Genomic DNA, 25698 nt, shown 5'->3' with positions numbered 1-25698 from the left:
TTTTCAATTTCACTTGGCACTTGCAAACTGTGAGGGCATCATATACGGGGCATGTTAGAAAAGTAATGAGGCAGTCAATGCTGCGGGTGGTCTGGCGACGTGGTGCCTAACAGCCTGTGCTGGACTAGTTCGTTTATCCCTTACACTTCTTTCTCAGTCCGAGTTACAACTCTGTACAGCTAACACAGTAGTCTTGACAGCACCGTGAGCGAAGTTGGGTTTTTGTTGTGCGTTACAGAAATCGGTCATCGTAGTTTAGAGTAGTGTTGTGCAATAAATTTCTTTGTTAAACTTGTTGAATTCGGTAGTATTACGTTTAGAAGCTGTAACAAGCATATCAAGAACATTGCTTATCGAGAGCACACATTTTTCAGCTGGAAAAAGTCATTTTTGGAAGGACTAGAAAACATTAAAATGAACGTCACTCAGGCAGACATTGCAGACGAGTAGATGCTTCAACATGACAATGCACCGTGTCACACTGCCCTTTCATCGGTGAATTTTACCTCTAAACGCATCATTGTTGTTTCTCAACCTTATATTCACCCGATTTCAGTTCTTGTGACTTTTTCCTTTTCCTGAATTGAAACGTGTGCTAAAAGGAAGTCATTTTGAAACTCTGAAGAACATTCATAAGAATGCCACCGACCAGTTAAAATTTATATTAGCTGAAGCCTTCTAGCACTGCTATCAAAAGAGGGAGCAACAACTCTAACAGTGTATAGATGCCCAAAGGAAGTACCTTGAAGGGGATTATATTGTTGCCTGAAAACACCGCAAATAATTGGTTAGTACAAACTCAGTCTGAATACTTTCCCAACGCACCTCGTATGATGGTGTCAATAAAAACTGGAGTCATAACTGTGACAAGTAGTAGCTTAATTTCTGACACATGCTTTTAGAACTACGTAGTTGCAGCGGTTGGCGGTCCAGCCAGTTAATGATTTAGAGCAGAAAGAAAGCCATCTTAAAGCAGACTTGGAGCACAAGGAACTGTGTTTTGGAGCAGCTATGGAGCCACAAAAAATGTTTTGGAACAGGCAAATCAGGGTTTGAGATCACTTGGGGTGTCAAAAAAGTATGTCTGCAGCTGTAAGCATATATATATATATATATATATATATATATATATATATATATATATATATATATATATATATATATATATATATATATATATATATATATATATATATATACACTTATAGTTATATACATTTACTACTTTAAAAAAAATTATTGACATTTCTTCTGGCTACCTTAAAATTCAAGGCTGTGTAATGTTATCTACACTTGTTCATATCATGTATTCTTAATAGTGCCACAGCTACTCTCATCATTTTTTTTGCTTTGATTACTTCTTTGCTCATTTATTCACTTAGTCTATATTTACCATGCTTTTCTTTCTCTGTTTTTTAATATTCTAAACAATGTTTCTATTATACAGCCAAACCCTTTTATAAAAGACAAGGGACACTAATATAAGAGACAAATGAATATGAGAGACACCAGTGTGCCTACACCAAATACGGGTTGATAAAAAAAAATGCATACGAGGTACCCTGCTTATAAGAGACATCTCATATAAAAGACAATATTTGCTGCCCGGAGCACATCTCCTATAAAGGGGTTTAACTGTACTTATATTCGTCAAAATTTGATGACTTTTAGTCTGTATTACATTTGTTTGTATAACTTATTCCACATTGTTGACAGAGTTTAATTTTACTTGTACATACGTATTAAACACATTTTCTGACAGTAGGTCCTCCTTCAGCCAAGTGCCCTGGGACCTCCTTCTGTATACTTATGAAAGCAAGTATGTTTTATATGAAACTAAATAAACTGAAACTGATGTAAACAAGGACACATGACCAAAAGCAGCTATAAATCAGGCTAGTTACACGAAATCATGCCCCATGCCACATGCATTGAAGTTGAGCGTCGGTGACGCGTGCATAGAACATACGGCATCACTGAGGAATCAGTGCCCAAATGTAGCTTACTTTCCGTTTTTAAAGGAAAAGTGATAGTTGTAACAGACCCTTCTCTCCCCATCCAACCGCCATCACCCCTTTGATCTGCCACTGTCCGGGGATTTCAAAGTGGGTTCTCCGAAAAAGGATTGATGATGATATATGGTGTTTTTTGGCGCAAGGGCCATTTGATGGCCAAAGAGCGCCAGTTCATGGGACAAAGAATGTGGACAATGATTGTGATTAGCGGCTGTATAAGGGCCATAAAATTCCTCGCAATAAGGCGGGTAAAAACATACAAGTAATAAAATCATGACCATGTCGTGAAAGGTGTATGTGATGAGAATAGGTGACAAAAGTTAGTGATAATGAAAAACGATGGTGGACATGTATGGCATTAGCACAAGTACCTCACTCGTTCATACCCTTGCGTCCAAGGGCCGTGAGGCAAGTGCTTTCCTGTGTAGCCACCGCAGCAAAAACCTCTCTAGAGAGGTCGTGCTACGGTATGCCCGGGTATATGATATGAAAATTATGAATTTCCTTTAAAAATGCTAATAATGATTTATGACTAAAAAACGGTTCCCTACCAACGAACATTGCAGGGTGTAAAGGTATATGTTGTCGGTAGGGTAATGGAAAGTGTTGTCTTCTTAGAGTGTCTAACTGTTTACATTGAATTAAAACGTGAAGAACTGTTAATGCCTCACCACATTTATCACACAATGGTGGATCACCACCGGATAAAAGATGTGTGTGTGTCGTGTATGTGTGTCCTATCCTGAGTCTTGTTAGTGTTACCTCTGTTAGACGTGATTTTGATACTGGTGGCCAATGGCCAAGGTGTGGCTTGATAACGTGTAGTTTGTTTTGTGTGTGTGTATCCCACTTGCTCTGCCAGTAGTCCCTGAGGTTTCGTTTGAGAGACGGCTTAAGATCAAGGGCCGGGATTGATATGGATGTAATGGCGGTGCTCTCATGGACGGATGCAGCGAGCTGATCCGCCCTCACGTTGCCTTGGATCTCACGGTGCCCTGGCACCCAGCACACTACAACATGTTGTTTGTGTGTGTAGAGTGTGCACAAAATGGAGTAAAGTGAGACAAGGACTGGGTTTTTTTGTTTTTTAAGACTGTGCAGAGCCGTTACCACACTGAGGGAGTCTGTATAAATTACTGCTTTTTGTATTTGTAATTGTTTGATGTGTTTAGCTGCCACCAGTATCGCGTAAGCTTCCGCTGTGAAGATACTTGTGCGTGGATGTAGAGGGCCAGCATCCGAAAAGGATGTGCCGACAGCAGCGTAGGACACAGAGGAGTTAGTCTTAAAGGCATCTGTGAAGAACTCAGGACGTGTGTATTTGTGTTGAAGTTCCAGAAAGTATGTTCTGATATGGGCAATAGGTGCATGTTTTGTAACCTCTAGGAAAGACACATCGCAGTCTATAGTCTGCCACTGCCACGGTGGCGGGTATGCTACAGGAGCCATTAAACTGTGTTCAAGTGACACTTCAGTTTCTTCAGCTAGACACTTCAGGCGAACTGAGAAGGGCTGCCTCATCGAAGGCCTGTTTTGAAACAGAGTTGAGCTAGACAAATCATTAATTGTAGAGTATGAGGGGTGCTTCTTGTCTGCTTTCACCTTAAGGAAATAAACAAAGGACATGTAAGTCCTCTGCAGATGAAGCGACCACTCATTTGACTCAACATAAAGGCTTTCTACGGGGCTGGTGCGAAAAGCACCCGTAGAAAGGCAGATGCCCAAATGGTGCACGGGGTCCAGCATTTTCAAGGCACTTTGAGTGGCAGACTGATAGACAACGGCCCCATAATCTAAGCGGGTACGAATAAGGCTTCTATAGAGGTTCATGAGGCATTGCCTATCACTACCCCACGTAGTATGTGACAACACTTTCATAACATTCATGGCTTTTAAACATTTTGTATTTAAATACTTGATGTGCGGTACGAAGGTCAACTTGTTGTCCAAGATTAAGCCTAAGAATTTACGCTCGGCTTTGACGGACAGACGTTGCCCGTTCAGTCGAATGTCAGGTTCCGAGTGCATGCCTCTCTTTCGAGAGAACAAGACACACATGCTTTTTTGTGGGTTAAGTCGAAATCCGTTTTCATCTGCCCATTTGGAGACCCTATTTAAACCCAGCTTAACCTGCCGCTCACACATAGCCAAGTTGCATGACTTGAAGCCAAGCTGAACGTCGTCGACATATGTACAATAGAACATCATGCGGGGAATGGACAAGTGCAAAGAATTCATTTTGATGATAAAAAGTGTGCAACTAAGCACACCACCTTGTGGCACGCCTGTTTCCTGGACAAATGTTTGGGAGAGCACACTGCCTAGATGGACACGGAATGTCCGGTTTGACAGGTAACTTTCGATTATATGAAACATTCTTCCGCGCACACCAAGGTGGGACAGGTCTCTTAGAATTCCGAAACGCCATGTTGTATCATACGCCTTTTCGATATCGAGGAACACAGAGAGAAAATATTGTTTATGAACAAAGGCGTCTCTGATCTGTGCCTCGATACGAACAAGGTGGTCTGTGGTGGATCTACTTTCTCGAAACCCGCACTGAAATGGGTCGAGCAAATTGTTTGTTTCAAGGATATGTACAAGTCGGCAGTTTATCATTTTTTCGAATACTTTGCACAAGCAACTTGTAAGTGCAATAGGCCTATAACTTGAAGCTAAAGAAAGATCCTTGCCCTCTTTCAAAATGGGAATAATAATAGCCTCTTTCCAGGAGGTAAGGATAGTGCCAGAAAACCAGATAGCATTGTACAAACAAAGTAAGGTTTTTCGTGTTTCGGCTGGTAGGTTTTTTAACATTTCATACACCACACGGTCAGAACCTGGGGCAGAAGTACTGCAGGAGTTTAGAGATGTTCGTAGCTCCGCTAGACTGAAAGCTTGGTTATATGCCTCGTATCTGGTGGATTTGTGTTCGAGTTTCTGTTTTTCTATTCTTGTTCTGTATTTTTGGAAAGTGTCAGTATAGTGGGATGAGCTGGATACCCGTTCAAAATGTGCCCCGAGGAAGTTTACTTGATCTTCCAAGGTATCACCTGGAGTGTTTACGAGTGGGAGTGAGTGTACTTTTCTTCCTGCTACCCTTCGAACCATGTTCCAGACTTTGGCCTCTTGTGTATATGAATTTATCTCTGATAAAAACTTGTGCCAACTTTCTCTTCTGGCCTGCCGACGCGTTCTCCTTCCTTGAGACTTTATTTTCTTGAAGGTGTCAAGATTTTCGGCTGTTGGTGAGTTACGAAGCAATCTCCATGCCCTGTTCTGTTCCTTTCGCGCATTACGACACTCTGTGTTCCACCATGGGACGTGTTGTTTGCCGGGCATTCCAGATGTTTGCGGTATGTACCTGACTGCTGCGTCAGTTAGAAAAGCTGTGAAGTACTGCACAGCTTCATCTATGTTTAACCTACATATGTCTGTCCAACTCAAACGTGTAGTGTTGTGGAACTGTTCCCAGTCTGCTTTGTTTATCAGCCATTTGGGAACATGTAGAGCACATTCATATGTTGTTTGTGAACTCAACACTACAGGAAAATGGTCACTTCCATATGGATTGTTTATGATTTTCCATTTCAGTAGGGGTAGAAGTGAAGGTGATACGATGCTGAGGTCTATAGACGAGTAAGTTTTGTTGGCAACGTTATAGTAGGTTGGCTCTTTCGTATTCAACAAACAGGCGCCGGAAGAGAAGAGAAATTGTTCAATGAGACGACCTCGTCCATCACAGCGAGAATCGCCCCACAGTCCACTATGTGCATTTAGGTCCCCAAGAAGCAAATAAGGTTCAGGCAGTTCGTCTATTAAGGACTAAGGCTATTAAGGGATTAAGGCTATTTTTGTGAGCAAAGCTCCCATACTGGGTGCCGTAGCAGGTGCCAAGTCAGTAAATTCTGTATTCTTTCGGTAGGTCTATCCTTTCGTTTATTCTTTTAGAAGTAAGAGTTGCGCACTGCTTTTTTTTTCACACAACTTTTAGCTGTTCAGCGTACAGAAGCAGCCAAAAGAGTGAATTGCTAAGATTTGATCTATGGTAATGCTTCTTTTTGTGATGGTCGCACATGCTACAGTCGGTTCCCATGACCAGGCCAAAATTTTCAGAATTTCCCTGACTTTTCAAGAAGGGTCCTAATTCCCTAATTTTTTCAGGTTTTCCAGGTTTTTAGACACCCTGATTTAGGCTTACAATCCCAATCAGCCTAATGAAGAACCTTTCGGAGCGCAATCGTTATAGAATTCTTTTCTTTGTTGCGAGATCTCAAGTAAGCTTTTGCATGTTTAAACCTTCACTTGCATAATGACCCCACTGACAGCGCGTGGTGCCTAAAACGGAACCTGGCATGTGCTGCGTAACGATACGCCTTGTGGCTCGAGGGAAAAAAAAATGCGTCTATGTATTATCAGCAGTTCTTCAGAAGCGATGAGCTTCCATACTATAGTCAACATGTATTATGGAACTAAAACCTCATTATAATGAAATTGTGTCTTGCAAGAAAATCAGTTTGTTATACCCCGAACTTCGTTATAAAAGTTATTTCTAACACTGTATTTATTTAAAGACAGTTTACGTTTGAACCAATATTTTGTTATATCCATGTTTGTTTTATTGAGGTACGATAGTAATCAAGATCAACATGCATGCACTCTAGGCCAATTATAACCAGAAACAGCATATCGGTAGCATGACAAAAATGGGGAGTGGTTTCCGCATCGATATGGGATATGGAAAAGGCCAGGTGAGTTTTCAGCGCTGTCTTATTATTCGTTTAGTATGATCATGTCTTCAGCGAACAGTTTCGTCCACAGCAGATGCAGCACACAGTAGCTTCATTCTTTGGGCAATAGGCACGCAATGATAGAAAACTAAAACAAAGGGAAAGCTATTCAAGATGAAGAGCTTCAACTGTGGGCTGCATGCTGGCATAAAGCTCATTTGCTACATACAATGTGACGGACGAATGATTAGACACCAGCCGTTATCCCAATGGAAAAACTAATGTCAAGTGCATTGTATGTTGGTGGTGCAATATGTAATAAGAGATGGACTCAGACCAGATTATGGCTTAAGACACGGGTGTATTGAGAAGCAGTGAATGAAGTGAATGGTTAAATTGCAGATTTTACACTGCTGTTACACAAAATAAGAATTTGATTTATGCATTTGTCAAGAAAATGAAAATGCATCAGTGTAATAGACACTTTTGTATTGTTTTCTATATACAGTCGAATCTCGATAATTCGAACACGAAGGACCCGAAAATTTGTTCAAATTAAAAGAAGTTCGAATTAATGAAAGCTAAATAAACACAGGGCTGTCCATGCAGTGGCGCATGTGCATTGATCTAACACATGAGGGGGAAGTTTCAGAAGACTCACATTTATTCACTAATCACAGGACATCCGTTATTAATTGAAGTAATCAGTGATGCGCGTCTGCACACGTTTGCCTTGCAGCGAGTCAATCAATTTCGCACGCAGCTTGCTAAGCATTTCTACTTCGGCTTCACCCTTCTCCTGGTAAGAGAAATTGCGCGCAGAAATGTCCCGCGTCGACACTTTCTGAAGACGACGACAACAATGACTGCGCCGCAGCATGGTCAGCACGTTACGAAAAAGGAGGAGCATCTACACGTAAAGAGAAACAGATCGGCATTTGAGAAAAACCACCACTCCGCAGCACCTTTTTTTTTTTTTTTGCTCTCTTAGCACGCGTCGTTAACAGGAGAAGAGTTACGTGGCAGGGACGGGAAAGGGGGAGTGTGGCACCGGTGCGTGAGAGAACCCCCTTCCCCCTCAAAGCGCAGGGGCAAGGGCTGCAGATGCAGAATATAGTGCCTTTTTCCTTTTTTTCAATCACACATTCACTCAACCCAGCGATAGCTTTTTTTTTTTTTTTTCCTCCCTCTCTTTGCGTGCGGTGTTGGAAGGAGCGGGGTCTTTACGTGGCAGGGACGAAAAAAGGAGAAGCATGACACGGGCTGTCGCAGATCAGCATTTGAGAGAGAGAGCAAACATGCCACCACAGCCTTTTCTTTCTTTTTTATTTCTTTTGTGCGCAGCGTTGAGGTGTCGCAGGTGCCGCCGCGGCATTGGGCGGGCTGCTGAGAGCATTTTCGGAGCGCAATACGTGCGAATTAACTGTCGCAAGTGCTTGCGCGTTCAAATTACCGGGCGTTTTCGACGATTGGAATACACATAGCTTTGACGAGACCTCATAGTGAGTTTGAAATAAGCGTGTTCGAATTGATGAGATTCGACTGTACTTTCAAGAATTTGGCGTTCGGTTAACTTGGACATGTTTTTTCCAGTCCCGTGAAATCCGAATTAACAAGCCTTTACTAAACTTCAAATTTTATCAGAAACTTTAAATTCGCTCCAAAGCAAATTGGAATACGCTCCAAGGTCAACATAACGAACCCAAGTATAACAAAATAACAGCTAACGAAGTAAATTAGGAATAGTCTTGCAATAAATATAATGTTAAAAATGTACCTATATAACGAATTTTTTGATATATCGCACCTATTTTTCTGTAGGATGCAACTCTGTTATAATGAAGTTTGAATGTACTGTATATTTGTTCAGATATTCAATGTATTTCAATATTCCTTTCATCACTCATGCAAACAAACCAAACAATCTAATAACCAACTAATCAGCTTATCAACTGGCAAATGTAACAAACGCACCTGGCACACATTGCGGCGACGACCATCGAGTCCAGACCGCCGGAGAAGAGAACCGCCACGGACGCGTGGTTGCACTGCGGGGTGTCGGTCGGACCCTCGCGATGCCCGTGCACACACCTCTGGCACACCATCATGTGGTTAGAGAGGCGGCGGCGCACTGCTTCGAGTAACACACCGTCCAGCTCGTATAAGGCAGATTGTATTTCTTGGTGATTTTCTACAACCTGCGTACACACACAAAAAAGAAACAAAAAATGCAAGTTTACTAGTTTGAACGACAAGCACACATAACATCATTATAATGAGTTTTGTAATTACCTTGGTTACGCTGGGCATTTATAAAAACGTCAAGGTGTGCAGCGATATATCAAGGAGATGCCCCCACCCGAGTAAGCACTCCCTGCACTTCACGGCAAACTTCAAGTACGTGCGAACAGCTGATCATACCGTCTAACATAAAATACCCATGACTACCCAGGATGGTTTTCATTTTCATTTTATAAGCAGACCGCAGTTACGTAAACCACGGTTTGGGCTGCCTGTGTAACAAAAGTGCTGCACTCAATTGCGCCCTCCCCATCACCGCTTGAAGTGCGGGCATAAGGCTACGCGCGTTTTTTGACGAAGGGGCTGAGTACCCTTGATGTTGAATTCTAGGAACTACTCACTTCCCAACCTTACCTCCCCCCCCCCCAGAAAGGCGAGGAACTAACAGGCAAGCCATTCGTAGAAGTACATCATCGCTCAATTTTGTATTTTTCCCATTGGTAACAAAGCTAGCCCTTCTTCCAGACATGACCACTTGCGGGGGAGAGAGGTGGCAGATGCAAATATTTGCCCCCCTAATGTTGAACCCTGCGCAAGCCTATGCGGAAATGACCTACCTTTCTCACACTTATGTAACACTGACAATTTTAAAACATGTAAGCATTGCACCTTATCGACACTGGTATAGTACCTTTATTTATACCTCCTCTACTAGCTTATCTAGTGCTCCCTTATCAATAGCCTAATCTGCTAATGTAAGGACTTAAAACTGCCTAAATTTGTTATGTTAGCGTATTTATGCTTCTTATACTTATAATGTATCAGTTTTTTTTTCTGACTTGTACTCCCTTGTAACCCCCTCCTGTCTAAGGTCTCAAATCCAGACTGGCAGTATTCTAATAAATAAAACAAATTCAGTGAATGTGTGTGCGTATCTACGTTGAAACACACTTCACGTGATCGTATTTCAAGTGTAAAAACATTACATATGGCCGTGTTGATATGGACGTATTACCACTTTTGTTGCTCACACTTCACGTTGCTATTTTCAACTAATAATACGACTTGCGCCTTCTTTCGTTTCATATTACCGTTTTCTACATTTATTACACTCGGGGACAACTTTCTGTGGCAATGAAGGGAAAACTATTGGGGCGGGGCTACTGTGCATGAAGTAGTCCGGTTCGACTAGTACTTCGAATGACAGCCGTGTTCTAATGATGCCGCTGCATAGAATTTGCTATATCAGCTAACACAGCCATTCGTGAGTGAAATTCGTCACAAATTCCTTCGGCGAGATGTCTGAATGTCTGGAGGGCGACGACCGCTCAACTGAAGGTGAATATGCCATATGACTGTGAGTTGCACCTAGAACGTGCAACATTTTGAGACGTGCGGAAACGCAAAATGAAACTTTATGAAGTAACACAAATATTATCATCTCCTTGGTTCGTGCAGCATCTCTTTATAAACAGCGTGCCGTATCAAATAAAGTAATGTTGCTTTCTATTACAGCCAAAGCTGTTATGAGATCACAACTCGGGTCACGCGTAGTTGTTTGCCACCACTGATGTTTGTAATCACATAGCGCGAAATTAGAAAAAAAAAACCTAAGACTAATGACACAGTTGGGCTGGAATCCAGTTCCGCTGGGTGCCAACCCAGTATTCTATCACTGAGTTACCGTATGTACTCGTATAAGGGCCGCACTTTTTTTTAAAATTATTGTTTGGTGCGGCCCTTACACGAATCACGCTGATGACAGCTCATCAAAGGTCTGTACCGTTTTCACAACAGTAGCAGAGTGAAAGAGTCACGAATGACTACCCAGGATTGTTTTCATTTTCCATTTCGCTCTCACTGTCTTCATCACCGGGAACACTCGCCTCGGCGTTGGCACCCTGCCAGAGAAGATCATACTCAGTGCCACTCATGCAGTTTGAAATTTCGGTTCTTTGAAGCTTCAAATGATATGGCACACCCAGCACTCAAATCCACTTACAGATTTGTTGGAGGGATGCCCGCTTCAGCCGTCCCGTCGGCGTCTTCTCATGATCGCCCCCCGCCATTCATTCCGAATAGCAGCGGTGAAATTCTGCTTTAAATGGGCGTTTAATGCACACATCAAGCGACTGCAACAGGCTCGTCAGTCCTCCAGGAATAACGGCCAAGTCTGTATGAGTCGTGGCGAGTCTGTTTTTGACGCGTTCCGTCAAGTGGCCCCTAGAACTAACTGTCCAGAACGAGGAGGGCTTTCTGCTGTAGCAGGCCTCTAGGTCTGTTTGCCCAGACAGTCTTCACCCAGTCCACAACAACTTCCTCACATATCCAACCCTTTTCTTGGGCACACACAATGATGCCCTGAGGGAACTTTTCTTTCAGGAGAGTCTTTTTCTTGAACACCACATACGGTGGAAGTTTCCTGCCGTCTGCCGTCACGCACAGCGTCACAGTGCATCTTTGACATTCTGCGCCGGACGTGCGCACAGTCGCACTTTTTGCGCCTTTCAAGTCCACTGTGGTGCTGTCTGGCGCATCGAACCACACAGGAGTCTGGTCCGCATTGCCAATTTGAGAGAGGTAATATTCGTGCTCCGTCCGAACACCATTCACGAAGCAATGAAATTTTATCACTTTACTTGTGTACTCGCTTAGCAGCTTTTGACAAAGCGTCGTTCGGCGGAGGATGGAGAGCAGGTGTCGGTTCATAAACCGCATATCCCATCCCCGACTTGCCTTGAATTGTGTCTGAAAGCTTTCTATGTGGAGAGCGATGTTTAGGGCTTTCTCTTGTATCATATCGGTTGATACGGGGTAGTCGTCCCTTGGAGTATGAAAGTTCGCCTTCCAGTTCTGGATATTTGCACTTCTTCCCATGAAAGGCTTTTCGGCTCTGGTTGGTAGCAGCGAGGGCATCTTTCTACTTCATCAAATAGCACACACGCTCCTCATTTACATCGTACTTGCGTCCAGCTTCGCGCTTGCCGCACTCCTCGGCATATTCAATTACTTGCAGTTTAAATCCTGCAGTGAATGACCTCAAATGCCGACCCATCGTCCCTCAGCTGCACTGGCTCAAAGACACCGATTCGACAAAAAAGTGCTGACTCGATGCAAATGATGCGCCACACAAAGTAAAAATGGCGCTGCCCCATCCGTCACCCGGAGGTCCATCACCAACACAACGGCGGAAGTGGAAAAACTGGACATGCCATCTGGCCACAATCGAACTTACTGCACCTTTATGATGGGACTTTTTAAATTTTTTTTCGATTTTTTTTTCAAAATTTCTCTCTCCAAAGTAGAGGTGGATCCCTTACAAGAGGGTGGCCCTTACATGAGTACATACGGTACGCTGGTGCTCGTAACTTCTTGTCAAACTTGCCTTAGGCAGGCTTGACCTAGCACCAATGACACAGTGGGGCTCGAACGCGGGTCCGCTGGGTGTCAACCCAGTATTCTACCACCGAGTTACGTTGGTGCTTGTAACTTGTCAAAATTGCCTTAAGCAGGCTTGTCCTAACACCAATGACACTGTAGGGCTCGAACCCGGGTCCACTGGGTGCCAGCCCATTATTTTACCACTGTGCTATGCTGGTGCGTGTGACTTGCTGTCAAACTGTCTTATGCAGGCTTGATGTCGAAAAAGCAATCAGGTTAATATGACTTATAAAGTGGTTTAAAGCAGCGAAAGAAGAGCCAGTCGTCGCACCATGTGTATAGCGTAACGAGTGGGCTGTCCAATGCATCGAACTATCACAAAAGCTTGTTCTTGTTCCCCTATTAACTGTGGCGCATACCCACTTCAGCTATATTTCCTCATCGTCGTCAGCCACTGCATGAACAATTGGCACAAAATTCTTTGCAAGTGTTTAGCGGACACCATGCTTCCCAGAAGAATGACAAAAAATAGCATAGCGAATGCCGGCCTACTACTCAAATAAATTTATTAATAATGACCTAGTGGGTATCAAGCAAGTGTGCTTGCAGTAGTTACCCAATGAGTGTTTCGAAAATTCTCTGAAAGGCCGCTTTTCTAGCTTTTGCTGCGACTGTACTGCACTTTCCGTGCAGGCCTGGTGCTTTTACTTTCATGCCGAAAACACAGACAAATTTGTGGGACTATGTGCTTCAGCGGGGGCACACGCCCACTTTGGTTCCATAGCCTTCCCTGCATTGCCAGAGAAAGTTGTCCCCGAGTTTAGAGTCATTTTTTTGGTAAGTATGCGACCTTGACACATACTAATGTTGGCTTGTGTGGCCTTGATGCATATCTGTGTACTACCATATTTACATGATTGTAGGTTAACTCGAATACAGAGCGGCCCCCCTAAAATTGCACAGCAACAAAACAAAAAAAGGAGCACAAACACACTTTATAAAAAAAAAGTTATTTACCGTCACTTTGAAAAGAAAATGAAAGTCTAATTCCGGTGTGCCAAGGTCGCTTCAAGGCAGTGCTTGAAAGCTGCGTAGAAAATCTGGCTTTGCGAAAATATGTGGGGATACTTTTTACAAAGACTTTTTAACCAGAACTAGTCTTCAATCCTAGGTCAACCCTCCCGCCCTCCCTGCTTCTGATTTCGAATTAATTTAAGGCAAACTGAGTCGACCTGCATTTGTGTAAATGGGGTACATTAGGTGTTAGCGGCGTGAAACGAGGATGAGAGGAGGCGCGCTCGAAACCCTTGCCGCTCCCCCGCGTAGCCTTCGCAAACCAAATCTCTTCCTTACCCTCTTCAGCATCCCACCAAGCGGTCACGTGCGCATGACGTGTCCGAACAAGCCCCCCCCCCCCCCCCCCCCGAGTGTGCGAGCGGCGTTGTTTTGTTGACCAGCATTATTTTGTAATATACTGCCCGTTTCTGCGGGATCGTTTTGAAACGCTGGTTTAGACGCGGTAGTATAGATGAGCATAATGAGTGCTCGAACGCGCAGCAGCATTAATTTCTTTTCCGCGACAAACGTCTGCTTGATGCTCTAACAGCGGGGACACGAACACGTGCGAAATGCAGGCACACTAGCCCCGCATCTCGTCGCCATTCATTGAAGAAAAAAAAGTGGAATAAATATGCGCCTATTTCCTTATTGCATCTCTTTATTTATCTCAGGTTTTATTATTCCCTTCAGGCAACAAAGTAAATAAACTACGCATGTCGTGTTAAATAATTTTCGCCATGTCACATACTACTGTTGGCAACGTCAGAGCACAGTTGTCTACGGAGAGGACCAATGTCACTGCACTGCCGTGTATGCAGGGCAATTCATACGTGCACGTCATGCCCTCATTCTCTGGGCACGTGCCCGAGAAAGGAAGGAGGAGCAGTGTTCACCTTGAAATTTTACCTATTTCTGCGGCCCGTAGCATTGCCGATTTTGGGCAGATGTGATAATGACCCCCCCATTTACGCATTGCTCTTGTCAGCGCAAAATTGTCAAAGCTGGTGTGTGGCCCTTTAAGAATAACTATTATAGTGCATTTTCCGATATAACAAACTTATTTTTTAGCAAGATGCAACTTTGTTACAATGAGGTTCGAGAGTACGTTCAACATCTAGCCAAGACACAGAGCGAGCAAAAAACGTGCCTTCTTGAAGAAGTCGCGTCCGAGGGGCGGCATGGGTGGCGGGCCACTGCCCAGCTCCTTGTTCAGAAGACTGCTGATGCCGGGATCAACAGAGCACACCAGGGTCGGCTTGAGGGGGTGCGAATTTGACGAGCAGGGCTCAAAGAGGTCTCCCGCGGGTAGCCGATGCCACGGGAACAGGCGCAGCGCACGGCTTCCCTGACACAAATCCCGATTCAGGTTGAGGCAGTAGATGCCATCCGCTGGTAGCTCTCTCCAGATCTGCAAAATGGGGCGTTTGAGTTCTTTATAGTCTTTACTTCCTGCAGTTATCTACATACACTGAATTGTAATACACCCAAGGCAATTTTGTTATTTCAAGATGGTAATAGCGACTCACGCGGCAACTACTACCACATTTCATAAACATGAATATGTTGCAAGCTTCTCGAGCACACCATTGGCTCCCAGCCACCTTGAGTCAAATAATTTGTCTGAATATCAACATGGTTTCCGGAAAGTGTTCTATTACCATACTCAACTATTAAAATCTATGTCAGATTCACATACTGGCGTGAATAATGTCAAAATTACTGACTACATCTTTCGTGACTATGCAAAAGCCTTTAACTGAGTTGCTTGCAGTCATCTAATAGCTAAACTAACTGTACTTAGGACTTACTGATCAACAGTACCTTAGCTTTATAATTTCTTATCTAATTGACAGCGGTTTACATTTGTGAATAGGCTTGTGAGAAAAGTGAATTTTAGGTTCGAAGAGAATTCGAAGCTAATAGCGATTTCGATCGAATAATTTCTAATTGAATTCAAATAGTATATATGACATATAAAGAAAAATGGGCATATTTATCATGACCTAACTAACCTGCACAATATTTTTTATTAATTTAAATAGGGCCTCTATGCGAATGCCATTTAATTTCTTCCTTCAAAGGAAGTCGGGACAACTTTAAGTAGCAGCAGGATTCGGCTTTTACTGGATGTAAGTGATAACCTTTCATATACATAACATATTACAATTTACTATACTTAGAGCATATAAGCCGGCATAATAAGCTTCAAAGAATGATGAAATGGTTTGAGGGTAATATGTTCATTTAAAGGGGCCTGGAACACTTTTTCAAGAAGCCATGGAATGAATTCACTAAAGAACCTTATTGCCTCATGAAGTCACTGCCGCAAAAAATTTTTAGAATCCATTCAGTACGAGCGGAGTTGGAAATATTTGTCGCATGCTGCAACTGCATTCTCTCTTCTCGTCCCGACAAAGAAGCTGGAAGCTAAGCAGGGAGGGATGGGATGTCACGGAGAAAGAATTTACTTCACATGTGCTTTCTGAGCATGTGGAGTCATTTGCCAAGAGAAGAGAGCAATCTTTAGCTGACTTTGAGAATTTATTGTGAATCGCACACCGCGTGCTGTGACCGCGTGCTGTGATATTTGACTTGAGTGTCCTCGGTAGCCTTGACTATCGATCGGCAGCATTATCTGACAATACTCAAAATGTGTTGCAGGGCCCCTTTAAATTTGTAGGAGAGCTTGATGGCAAAGCGGATTTCTCCTGAATAGGTGCTTTCATGGTTTAGCAACCATATTCTACAGTGAAACCACCTTTACAAGCTGTACATTCGGAATAATATGCATATTTTAGTTTCTTGGGAATACTAAGAAATTTTCAATAATTTGAATTCGAACCAAAGTGAATTCAAATAACCTAATATTCATTTGAATATTCGAAGCATTCAAATAATTGCACAAGGCTACAAAGGATTATTAGTGAACATCGAATATTCAAGGAATTGAGTACAACTCAGTGAGTAATGGAAAGAAAAATGATACATGTAACCTTAGAAGACAAGAAAAGAGAGTGGGTCAGGGAACAAACTGGGGTTAGGAATATCCTAGTCGAAATCAAGAAAAAGAAATGGACCTGGGTTGGACACGATGAACGTAGGCAGGATAACCGGTGGTGATTAAGGGTAACTGACTGAATTCACAAAGAAGGCACACACACGAAGAGAAGACAGAAAGTTAGGTGGGCTGATGAGATTAAAATGTTTGTGGGTATAACGTGGAAACGGAAAGCGCAAGACTGGGTTGATTGGCAGATCATAGGAAACGCTTTTGCTCTGTAGTGGGCGTGGTCAGGCTGATGACAATGATGACTAAAATGAACAGAAATAATGCCACACCGCATGAACAGAACCGAAAGTCACGTCTGGACTCATTATCCCAAATTTGGTGATAATACGCATTTGTGGCTGGTGATTATATGGACTAAATTAATGGAGGTCTAACAGCGAATACAATTAGTGATCAATCGGTGATATGCCAGAAACAAGCACCAACATGCATTCATCCTTGCAGCGAGTCTTCATTTTGAAATATAAGACACTACTTATGCAACAAAACACGTTGGTTTTCAATGCGGACTTGACCCATTACTCCCGAGTATCGCCAATTTGGAACATACTGAAAAACGTCGAGCAAGCAAGGCACAGTGCCATCTTTAAAGCGGCCCTGAAACACTTTTTCAAGTAACCATGGAATGAATTCATTTGAACAACTTATTGCCTCACGAATTCAATGCCGCAAAAATTTTAAGAATCTGTCCAGTGCGAGTAGAGTTACAAAGGTTTGTCGCACGCTGCAATTGCGTTCTCTCTTCTCTCGTCCAAAGGAAAGCACTGGAAGCTAAGCAGGGAGAGTTGGCAGGGCCACAGAAAAACGTCACGCGTACTTTGCGACCTTGAGCACTTCTTTTCCATTTTTTTTTCTTCGAATGCGCAAATTTTTCAGTGTAATCGCGCACGCACGCGTGGTCAAGTAGCAGCCTCTTGCGACGATATCTGTAACAAACGAGTGTGCCATGTTCAAATCAGCCAATGGCTATAGATGGGTCGTTGATGTGTGGTTTCTGGGCATATAACGTGACTTGTCGAGAGAAGAGAAACCAATTTTTTAGCCGACTTTGATCATTTACTGTGAATTCTAGGCCGTGTGCTATGCTATAATATTTGTCTCGCATGTTGTCGTAAGCCTCTACTACTGATCGTCAGCATTTTCTGATCATGCTCAAAAAGCATTGCAGGGCCCCTTTAATGCCGACTGTAAAGTATTCGCGGGGAATCTAGTTTTCAGCATGAAAAATATAGCACTGTCTCGTTCGAGGTATTTTGTGCTAGAACTAATTGTTTTGTAGCTGAAGGGGGAGAGCGCGAAGCGCGTGCGACAGCTCTCACTTCTTCATTCTTTCTCGCCTGGGTGACGCAAGTACCATCTTCAATAATTTTGTTTACTTGGTGTGTACGCATCCAAGAGGTGGCACAAGATATGTTACGTGGTTCTGAAGTGTGTTTTTTTTTTTGTTGCAAGGTCCTCACTTCTGTGGCATATGCAGAATTCGCGACATACATAAAAGTACACATTATTGTTGCACTTTAGATGATTGAATGCAGAATCATTTATTGGTTGATATTTAAAGTTGGAAAATGAAGATAATATTCATCTTCTTTGGCATTTTCATACTTCAGGTGGTAAAGGGTTAATACAATCAAAATTAACAGTAATCAATGATTTGCATTTGCTTGCATTTCTTCCATAATGACCCCGTGAACACTGTTCGCACCTTGGCCCAGGGCTTACACCCAGCGTCAGAATTCTCAACTGCTGAGAAATGCTGCTATTTCATTGTTTTGCATCACTGGTAAATTTGGTTTCCTTCGGTTTTGCAACACGCTGTGATCACTCTTGGTTGACATTCGTGAGGAGTGATGAAAGCCAGGGGCTCCCAGCTCAAGTTAACCATTGTGCGTACCAATGCACACGCATTATTGGAAGCTTTCACTCATAGAAACATGCAGGGCTGTGCTGGGACCAGGGCGTCAGTTCTAATGAACTGTAAACAATAACAAACCAAGTTGGAACTAACAAGCTTCTGCTGTATAAATGAAAACTGACACAATTCTTGAAACAGGAGACAACTAGTAAACTGATTTTGCGTAGACATAGAGATAGTCATACCTCATCTGGCAATGCATGCACCACTGACGCAAGAGCGAGTCCATTGTTGTAGATCCGATACAGTAGACTTCGACGTCCGAAAACGTCACGTCCGAACCAAAGCTGCTGCTTGTCGCTCTGTAAGTGAAAGAATTTTTTTTAAGCTTTGAAAATGGGCACAAGTATGTCAAAGACCTACAAAGCAGAAGATTCAGCAAAAACATAAATGGGTACGTTTGTTCAGAATATGTAGAACAAAAGGTGGCCAATACCACATTTATGTGTTCATGCACAACTGAGCAGCATAAGAAAAAAAAACTTATTTAATTAAAAATAACTGCTGTTAATGTAGATTCGAGCATTGGTAAACTACCCAGGCAGGCATGCACAAAGTTAAGTTCGATTCTTCATTTGAAGCTCCCATTTTCTTTAGACGGCTCTAAGCTCTCATATATAGCTTAGAAATGTTGCTTCAAGTTCTACTCTCATAACAACCTAGTTTACCAATTCTAAGTCTACCATCATATTGTTTGAAAGACATTGCACAAAATTTTGTGGTTCATTGCACAAAATTTTGTGGTTCAATAATTTAACTCTGTTATCTCAAAATACTGTTTAGTTCAAAAAATTTGTGCAGTCTTGTATTTTATAACACAGCTTTGAGTGGATAATTTGAAGTACTATTTGACCAACTCGGTCAGTTGCAAAATTCTGGGTGCAAAATTCTGGGTGCTATGTGGCTCTTTCCAATCCCTATTTCATCGCAAAGCTGCAGAAATGGTGGCCCTTTGAAGTCACAAGGCAATGCAAAATAGTGAGGCCTGTGACTTATCGGTAAAGACACTCAAGCCTCACTGCTGCCAGTCCCCCCAAAAAAACGGTAACCAGTATATGGTGCACCTCATGGACAGCTGAAATGTGTACCTGCAGATATGTGATTCACGGCAATGCAGCAATCACGTGTGTACAACTGCTCCTCACAGCATGGCCATGCAACCATGTGGTCATTATTTCTGGAAGAACGGAGAAAAAATAATAAAAGACAGTCTGATGGTAGTATTCTTTTTGTATGCGGACCTCTGTGTGACTAATGCTACCGCTGACGCTGACAGCAGAGTTGTTTATTGCCTGCAACACCTACTTCGGAAACCAAGTTCGAAAACTTGGTTTCCGAAGACCATGCTTTCCAGGTTCACATTTACAGAACATATCATGAATTCTGTAAGACTGGCCTTCATTATATTAGTTGGTATTTTTCCAGAAATAATGGGCAAATGCTCACATAATGAAAGGCTGACGCTGCCAAGAGCTCATGACACGATCCCCATAGGCGTGTGCACAAGGGGGGCAGGCGGGAGCGACCCCAGTAACCTAAGGAGGGAGGTGCGTAATCTGCCCTATCATCATCATCAGCCTGACTACGTCCACTGCAGGACAAAGGCCTCTCCCATGTTCCGCCAGTTAACCCGGTCCTGTGCTTGCTGCTGCCAATTTATACCCGCAAACTTCTTAATCTCATCTGCCCACCTAACCTTCTGTCTCCCCCTAACCCGCTTCCCTTCTCTGGTAATCCAGTTAGTTACCCTTAATGACCAGCGGTTATCCTGTCTACGCGCTACATGCCCGGCCCATGTCCATTTCCTCTTCTTTATTTCAACTATGATATCCTTAACCCCGTTTGTCCCCTAATCCACTCTGCTCTCTTCTTGTCTCTTAAGGTTACATTTACCATTTTTCTTTCCATTGCTCGCTGCGTCGTCCTCAATTTAAGCTGAACCCTCATTGTGAGTCTCCAGGTTTTTGCTCCGTAGCTAAGCACCGGCAAGATACAGCTGTTATATACCTTCCTCTTGAGGGATAGTGGCAATCTACCTGTCATAATTTGAGAGTGCTTGCCGAATGTGCTCCACCCCATTCTTATTCTTCTTGTTACTTCAATCTCGTGGTTAGGCTCCGTGGTTATTACCCGCACTAAGTAGACATAGTCTTTTACAACTTGAAGTGCACTATTACCTATCTCGAAGCGCTGCTCCTTTCCGAGGTTGTTGTACACTACTTTCGTTTTCTGCAGATTAATTTTAAGACCCACCTTTCTGCTCTCCTTGTCTAACTCCGTAATCATGAGGTGCAATTCGTCCCCTGAGTTACTCAGCAATGCAATGTCATCGGCTAAGCGCAAGTTACTAAGGTATTCTCCATTAACTCTTATCCCTAACTGTTCCCATTCTAGGCTTCTGAAAACCTCCTGTAAGCGCGCGATAAATAGCATTGGGGAGATTGTGTCCCCCTGCCTTACACCCTTCTTGATTGGTATTCTGTTGCTTTCTTTATGAAGCACTATGGTAGCAGTTGATCCCCTGTAGATTTCTTCCAGAATGTTTATATATACTTCATCTACGCCCTGATTCCGCGGTGTCTGCATGACGGCTGATATTTCTACTGAATCAAACGCCTTCTCGTAATCTATGAAGGCTATGTATAGTGGTTGGTAATACTCTGAGCATTTCTCTATTAACTGATTGATAGTATGAATGTGGTCAATTGTTGAGTAGCTTGTTCGAAATTTCGCTTGTTCCTTTGGTTGATTGAATTCTAATGTTTTCTTTACTCTGTTAGCAATTACCTTTGTAAATAGCTTGTATACTACAGAGAGCAAGCTGATCGGCCTGTAATTCTTCAAGTCCCCTATACATTGCCCTAATCTGCCCAATACATTGCCTTAATAGGGAAGGGGGGCGCTGCAACGAGCCATTGCGCCCCCCTGAAGGAATCCTGCGCGTGCCTATGACAATCCCTGCGTTTCACCGCTGTGCTGCACTGAAGCATGTTTTCTCCTTGAATAGAACCTGTTGTTGGGCGAGTTGGTTACCCCGCTCATGTCTTCTCCGCAGGTGTGCATTCTAACCCCAATATGTAGCATTAACGAAGCCTTTGTTGTCTCCTTTTTTGTTTCTTGCTTAAAGCAATGCAAGGTCATGGTGCTCCGCCAGCAAATCTTCAACGTCTTTATGGGTCATTGCCTTGCGGCTCCAAAAGGCCACCTTTAAATGGAGTCTGGTTGAGGTGTAGAGGAGAGTTTAGCCAATGCCTCCTCTAGAAAGATGCCAGCCGGGTGTACCAAGCACCTACTGCCACTCACTTTCTTTTTTTCCTTGCTTTTAACATAGGCGGCAGCTAGCCCCTTGTAGTGGCTGCGTGCAACACACATGCATGGACGCACACACCATCACGACCCCACTGAATACAAGAGCGGAGAACGTAGCGCCATCTCTCGAAAACCATCATTGTAAGCCTCTAGGTTTCCACTCCATAGGTAAGAACCGGTAAAATGCAGCGGTTACATTATACCTTCTTCAGCGATGGTGGTACACTACCGTTAATTATCCAAGAATGCCGAACAAATGTGCTTCACTCCATTCTTGTTATTCTAGTTACTTCTATCTCATGGCTCGGCTCCAGAATTGTTGCTCCGCCGTAAGTATACTACACGTATTCCTTTACCCCCTCCAGTGCCTCGCTAATTATCGCAAAGTGCTGTTCTTTACCAAGACTGTTGTACATCAACTTGGTTTTCTGGATATTAATATTTTAAACCTACCATTCTCCTTCCTTTATCCAATGCAGCAATCATGAGTTGCAATACGTCACTAGAGTGCTCATGCACTATGCTAAATTTGGCATCTGGCACTCTTGCATAAGAAACGTTGCTACGCTATTTCATGCAAGCATGTCATCAAACCAACAGCAAGCAGATCATGTATTGCCACCTAGAGTGATAGCGTACAGCTTATGGCCACATCCCAGCAGTAGCACATAAAAATGAGGCATACAAAATAAAACATTGTTGTTTGCTTACTGAGAACTTCGCTCGAAACACAATAGTGGTCACGAGGCACGAATCGACGCAGTTCGAAAACGCTTTGAAGTGTCGGCTGACGACGAGCTCGCATTATGTACCAGGTACTACGTACACTACGTTCTAGGCTTATTGATGAATAACACCTCGACCCGCAGCCTTCACAGCTGTGTTGCAGCGCTGTTTGTTAGCCAGTGCAGCTGTACACAATGGCGTTAGGCAGAAACCTACCCGTTAAGCTACTCTAATGCACCTGGAAATGAGCCCAAGATTGATTGTGAGAAAAATGAGTATCTGTACCTTAAAGTAGACAAATGCCCATGGTCCTTCTATACGTGACATGGTGTTCAGCAAGTCAGAATCACAGGTACTCTGCGACAGCCGGTGAAGGAGGACAGTGGTGTCGCACTTTTTGTCTGGAACCTGTAGAGATTGCGCCTGCAAAAACAGAACTTTTGCCGAGTTGTGCTGGTTGCCACTGCTCAACATTTAGGTAGCCAGCAGCTCGAAAGGCTCAATGTGTATTATAACAAGCTCGTATGCCTACTGCAAAGGCACACTGAAAGAAATATGTTGTTCTGGTGTGTGTGTGTGTGTGTTTTTTGCAATATGTTCCCGGGGACCTGTTAGTCACAACATGGCATATTGCTTGCTGCAGTGCACAATTAGACAATTACTGTCTGTTCACTACGAACAAGTGTCAGTTTTGGTACAGAATAGCATTAAAAACGACAACATTGCATACAACTAATGCATCCTAACAAAAAAAACATCGTAAATAAACTAGACGAAAACTGCAATGCACTTTTGCACTGCACGCAACACTGTTTAGGTAGGCAACAAAAAAGTGGTGCTCACTCAGACATAAAACACATATTTTGCCCTTGAGGCTCACTAAGACAAAAAAAAAAAAAATGAATGACAAGGTGAGAAACCAACACACTGCCTGAACCTGCAGCTCTACAGCCTAAATGCTTTACAACTTAATTGATTTGATTCAAGCATAGCCCAATTAAGATAACAGCTAATGCTCTCAGCTAATGAGAGCATTAGCTAAGATATACCAGCTAATGCCCGCCCTCAAGCCACTAGACCACTTGCAACCCCATTGGGACGTTAAACCCCACATATCATCACCACTTGCAACCCCCCCCCCCCCTTCCCAAGGTAAATCAACACGCCCCCAGTTAGCGATGATGCGACACTTGTTTTAACCCCTCAACACGAACTCCTATCGATGTCCATGTCACCAGACGTAGTGCAACACGCAATTTTTGGTCACAATGAGGTTTCTACAAAGTTGAGGTCATGCCCTAGTCATGCATAAAATTTGGCAAACAATAATGGCAACAATATTTTTGTTCACTTGCTTATCTTACACAGTATTGGCATCAAAAATGGCTAATTTTGTTGAATTTTCACGACACTTCAGCCCATATTTCAAACGTTACATTCCAGCCAGCAAAATAAAAGCAGAGCACAAAGAAAAGTGGGCCGTAAAAAGACGGGATGAGTATTTTCTTGCCTTTCTATATCCTGTATTTTTTGTGTGCAGTTTTTATATTAGCCTTTTGTAATACGTTCTGTGGCGCATCCTTACAATGCAACAGAGCCACAGTGGTCCATGTTAGGGCAGTGGTACTCTTTCAATGGCTCTTCTCTGAAACGTGTATCCAAGTACCAAGGCTGCACCTTTCCACCCAAACTTTCTTGGTCAAAACCATAACAAATACATTTGTAATAAAGCTTTGAAGAAACTGTGTAGTCTAAATTGTACATTGAACAATGCTCCACATGAAGCGAAATTGCCAACATATAAATCACTCATCCATCCCCTACTCAAATATACCTGTTCCATCCAGAATCCTTATAAAGTATCCCACATTAACACACTACAATCTGTTCAAAAGAGAGCCATCTGATTCATTTTCCGCTGTAATGACTGGAATTTCTCACCTTACTCCCAACTTGCTAGGCTAAATCAACAAACACTGTCCGACCGACGCGATAGCAAATCCCTCAAATTGTTGCATATTTTCATTATTGCTCCACACTACACATCGCCTAATAAATATCTACCTCCCGTCAAACTGAAACTCACAGCCACCAACTCAATGTCACAATGTTTCAACCACAAACTAACCTATTCAAATTTAGCTTCTTTCCGCACACTATTGAAAAATGAAATGTATTGCCTGGTTCAACTGTATCATTGCCTTTAGATTTCTTGCATGAATGTATTGATCCGTGCTTTGTTTCTAAAGAATTGTATTCTTGTTTGTTTGTTTTTTCCCTTTCTCTGTTCCTTCAAGTGTTGCATCAGCAGACGACTTTTCTGTCGTCTGCTGATGTAAAACAACAAAAAAATACCACCTACAGTAGTCCAAAGTGGGCTGTAGTATGTAAAAATAAGTATGCAAATTAGTTTTTTTTTTCTAGTTGTGTCATGCATTCTTTTTCACAGCAATATGCGCCACCTCTAATACAGTACGCACACTTCTCTTAAGTGAATTTTCTTTGTTCAGCTTGGAGTCCTAATGAATGGATGGTGGGTAATGGTTTCAGAATTCAAAATGTTAAGACCATTAACCAGCTTACTCGGGGATATATTCTATTAGGTCCAATTTCGGAAGGACGCTTTATGTCTACGCTTCCAGAAATTTAACTTTCAACAGTTCGTTAGAATTTCACGCGAATAAAAATTTAGAAAAGAAAACAGCCCTTACTTTGTCGTTATTGAAGATCTCTCCGTTCCATGCCAGCATGTTCCCTAGCTCGTCCTTCGCAGGTTGCTGCGTCAACTGGCGGCCCCTGAATCCCAACACTGTTGCAGTGAGGGCAAACCAGGTCGTGTTGGTCAGCTTCACTTCTTCCCGTCGAATCCCCTCTGGGCCCCTTCGTATCAGAAGTTTAACCGTCTCGCAGTTCTGCACGGTGGAAGGTACGAACCGTTCTGTTCCGCAATGGGTGAAACTCGCAACAAAAGCAAGAAAGCGCCTCAGAACTACTGCCAGGTCGCATCTTTTATTTGGATGTGCTGCAGGCCCATACGTTTCGTGCAGGAATAGATACATGAACAGTTTATTAGAGAAACAGAGAATCTTTCGTAACTATTGGAAAGAGCGAAAACATGGACGACGATTGAGCTTCGCCTTAAATGCAATAGCGTAAGTGGACCCCATTCGGAACACCTTCTCATCTGCTAGCCATGCTTCGCTTTTCGGAGGCCACCTCAACCGTGTCGCGAGGAAAGGAACATTTTGTTAT

At 43.0% G+C, this 25698-nt stretch overlaps 1 protein-coding gene across 1 annotated transcript in view; it reads right to left on the bottom strand.

Moving 5' to 3' along the window:
• Positions 1-25698, bottom strand: part of LOC119181106 (asparagine synthetase domain-containing protein 1) — an 84031-nt gene that overhangs the window by 47425 nt on the left and 10908 nt on the right. The window contains exons 2-6 of the mRNA XM_037432285.2: positions 25158-25358; positions 22732-22869; positions 18597-18713; positions 14574-14834; positions 8720-8943 (exon numbers count right to left, since the gene is read on the bottom strand). Of these exons, the coding sequence (XP_037288182.2) occupies positions 8720-8943; positions 14574-14834; positions 18597-18713; positions 22732-22869; positions 25158-25358 (941 nt within the window). The remainder of the gene's footprint in view (positions 1-8719; positions 8944-14573; positions 14835-18596; positions 18714-22731; positions 22870-25157; positions 25359-25698) is intronic.

Source organism: Rhipicephalus microplus, chromosome 10 (genome assembly GCF_043290135.1).
Source record: "Rhipicephalus microplus isolate Deutch F79 chromosome 10, USDA_Rmic, whole genome shotgun sequence".
NCBI classification, from domain to species: Eukaryota; Metazoa; Arthropoda; class Arachnida; order Ixodida; family Ixodidae; genus Rhipicephalus; species Rhipicephalus microplus.
Note: the sequence above shows the minus strand (reverse complement) of the source record. Positions and strands in the feature narration are given on the sequence as shown.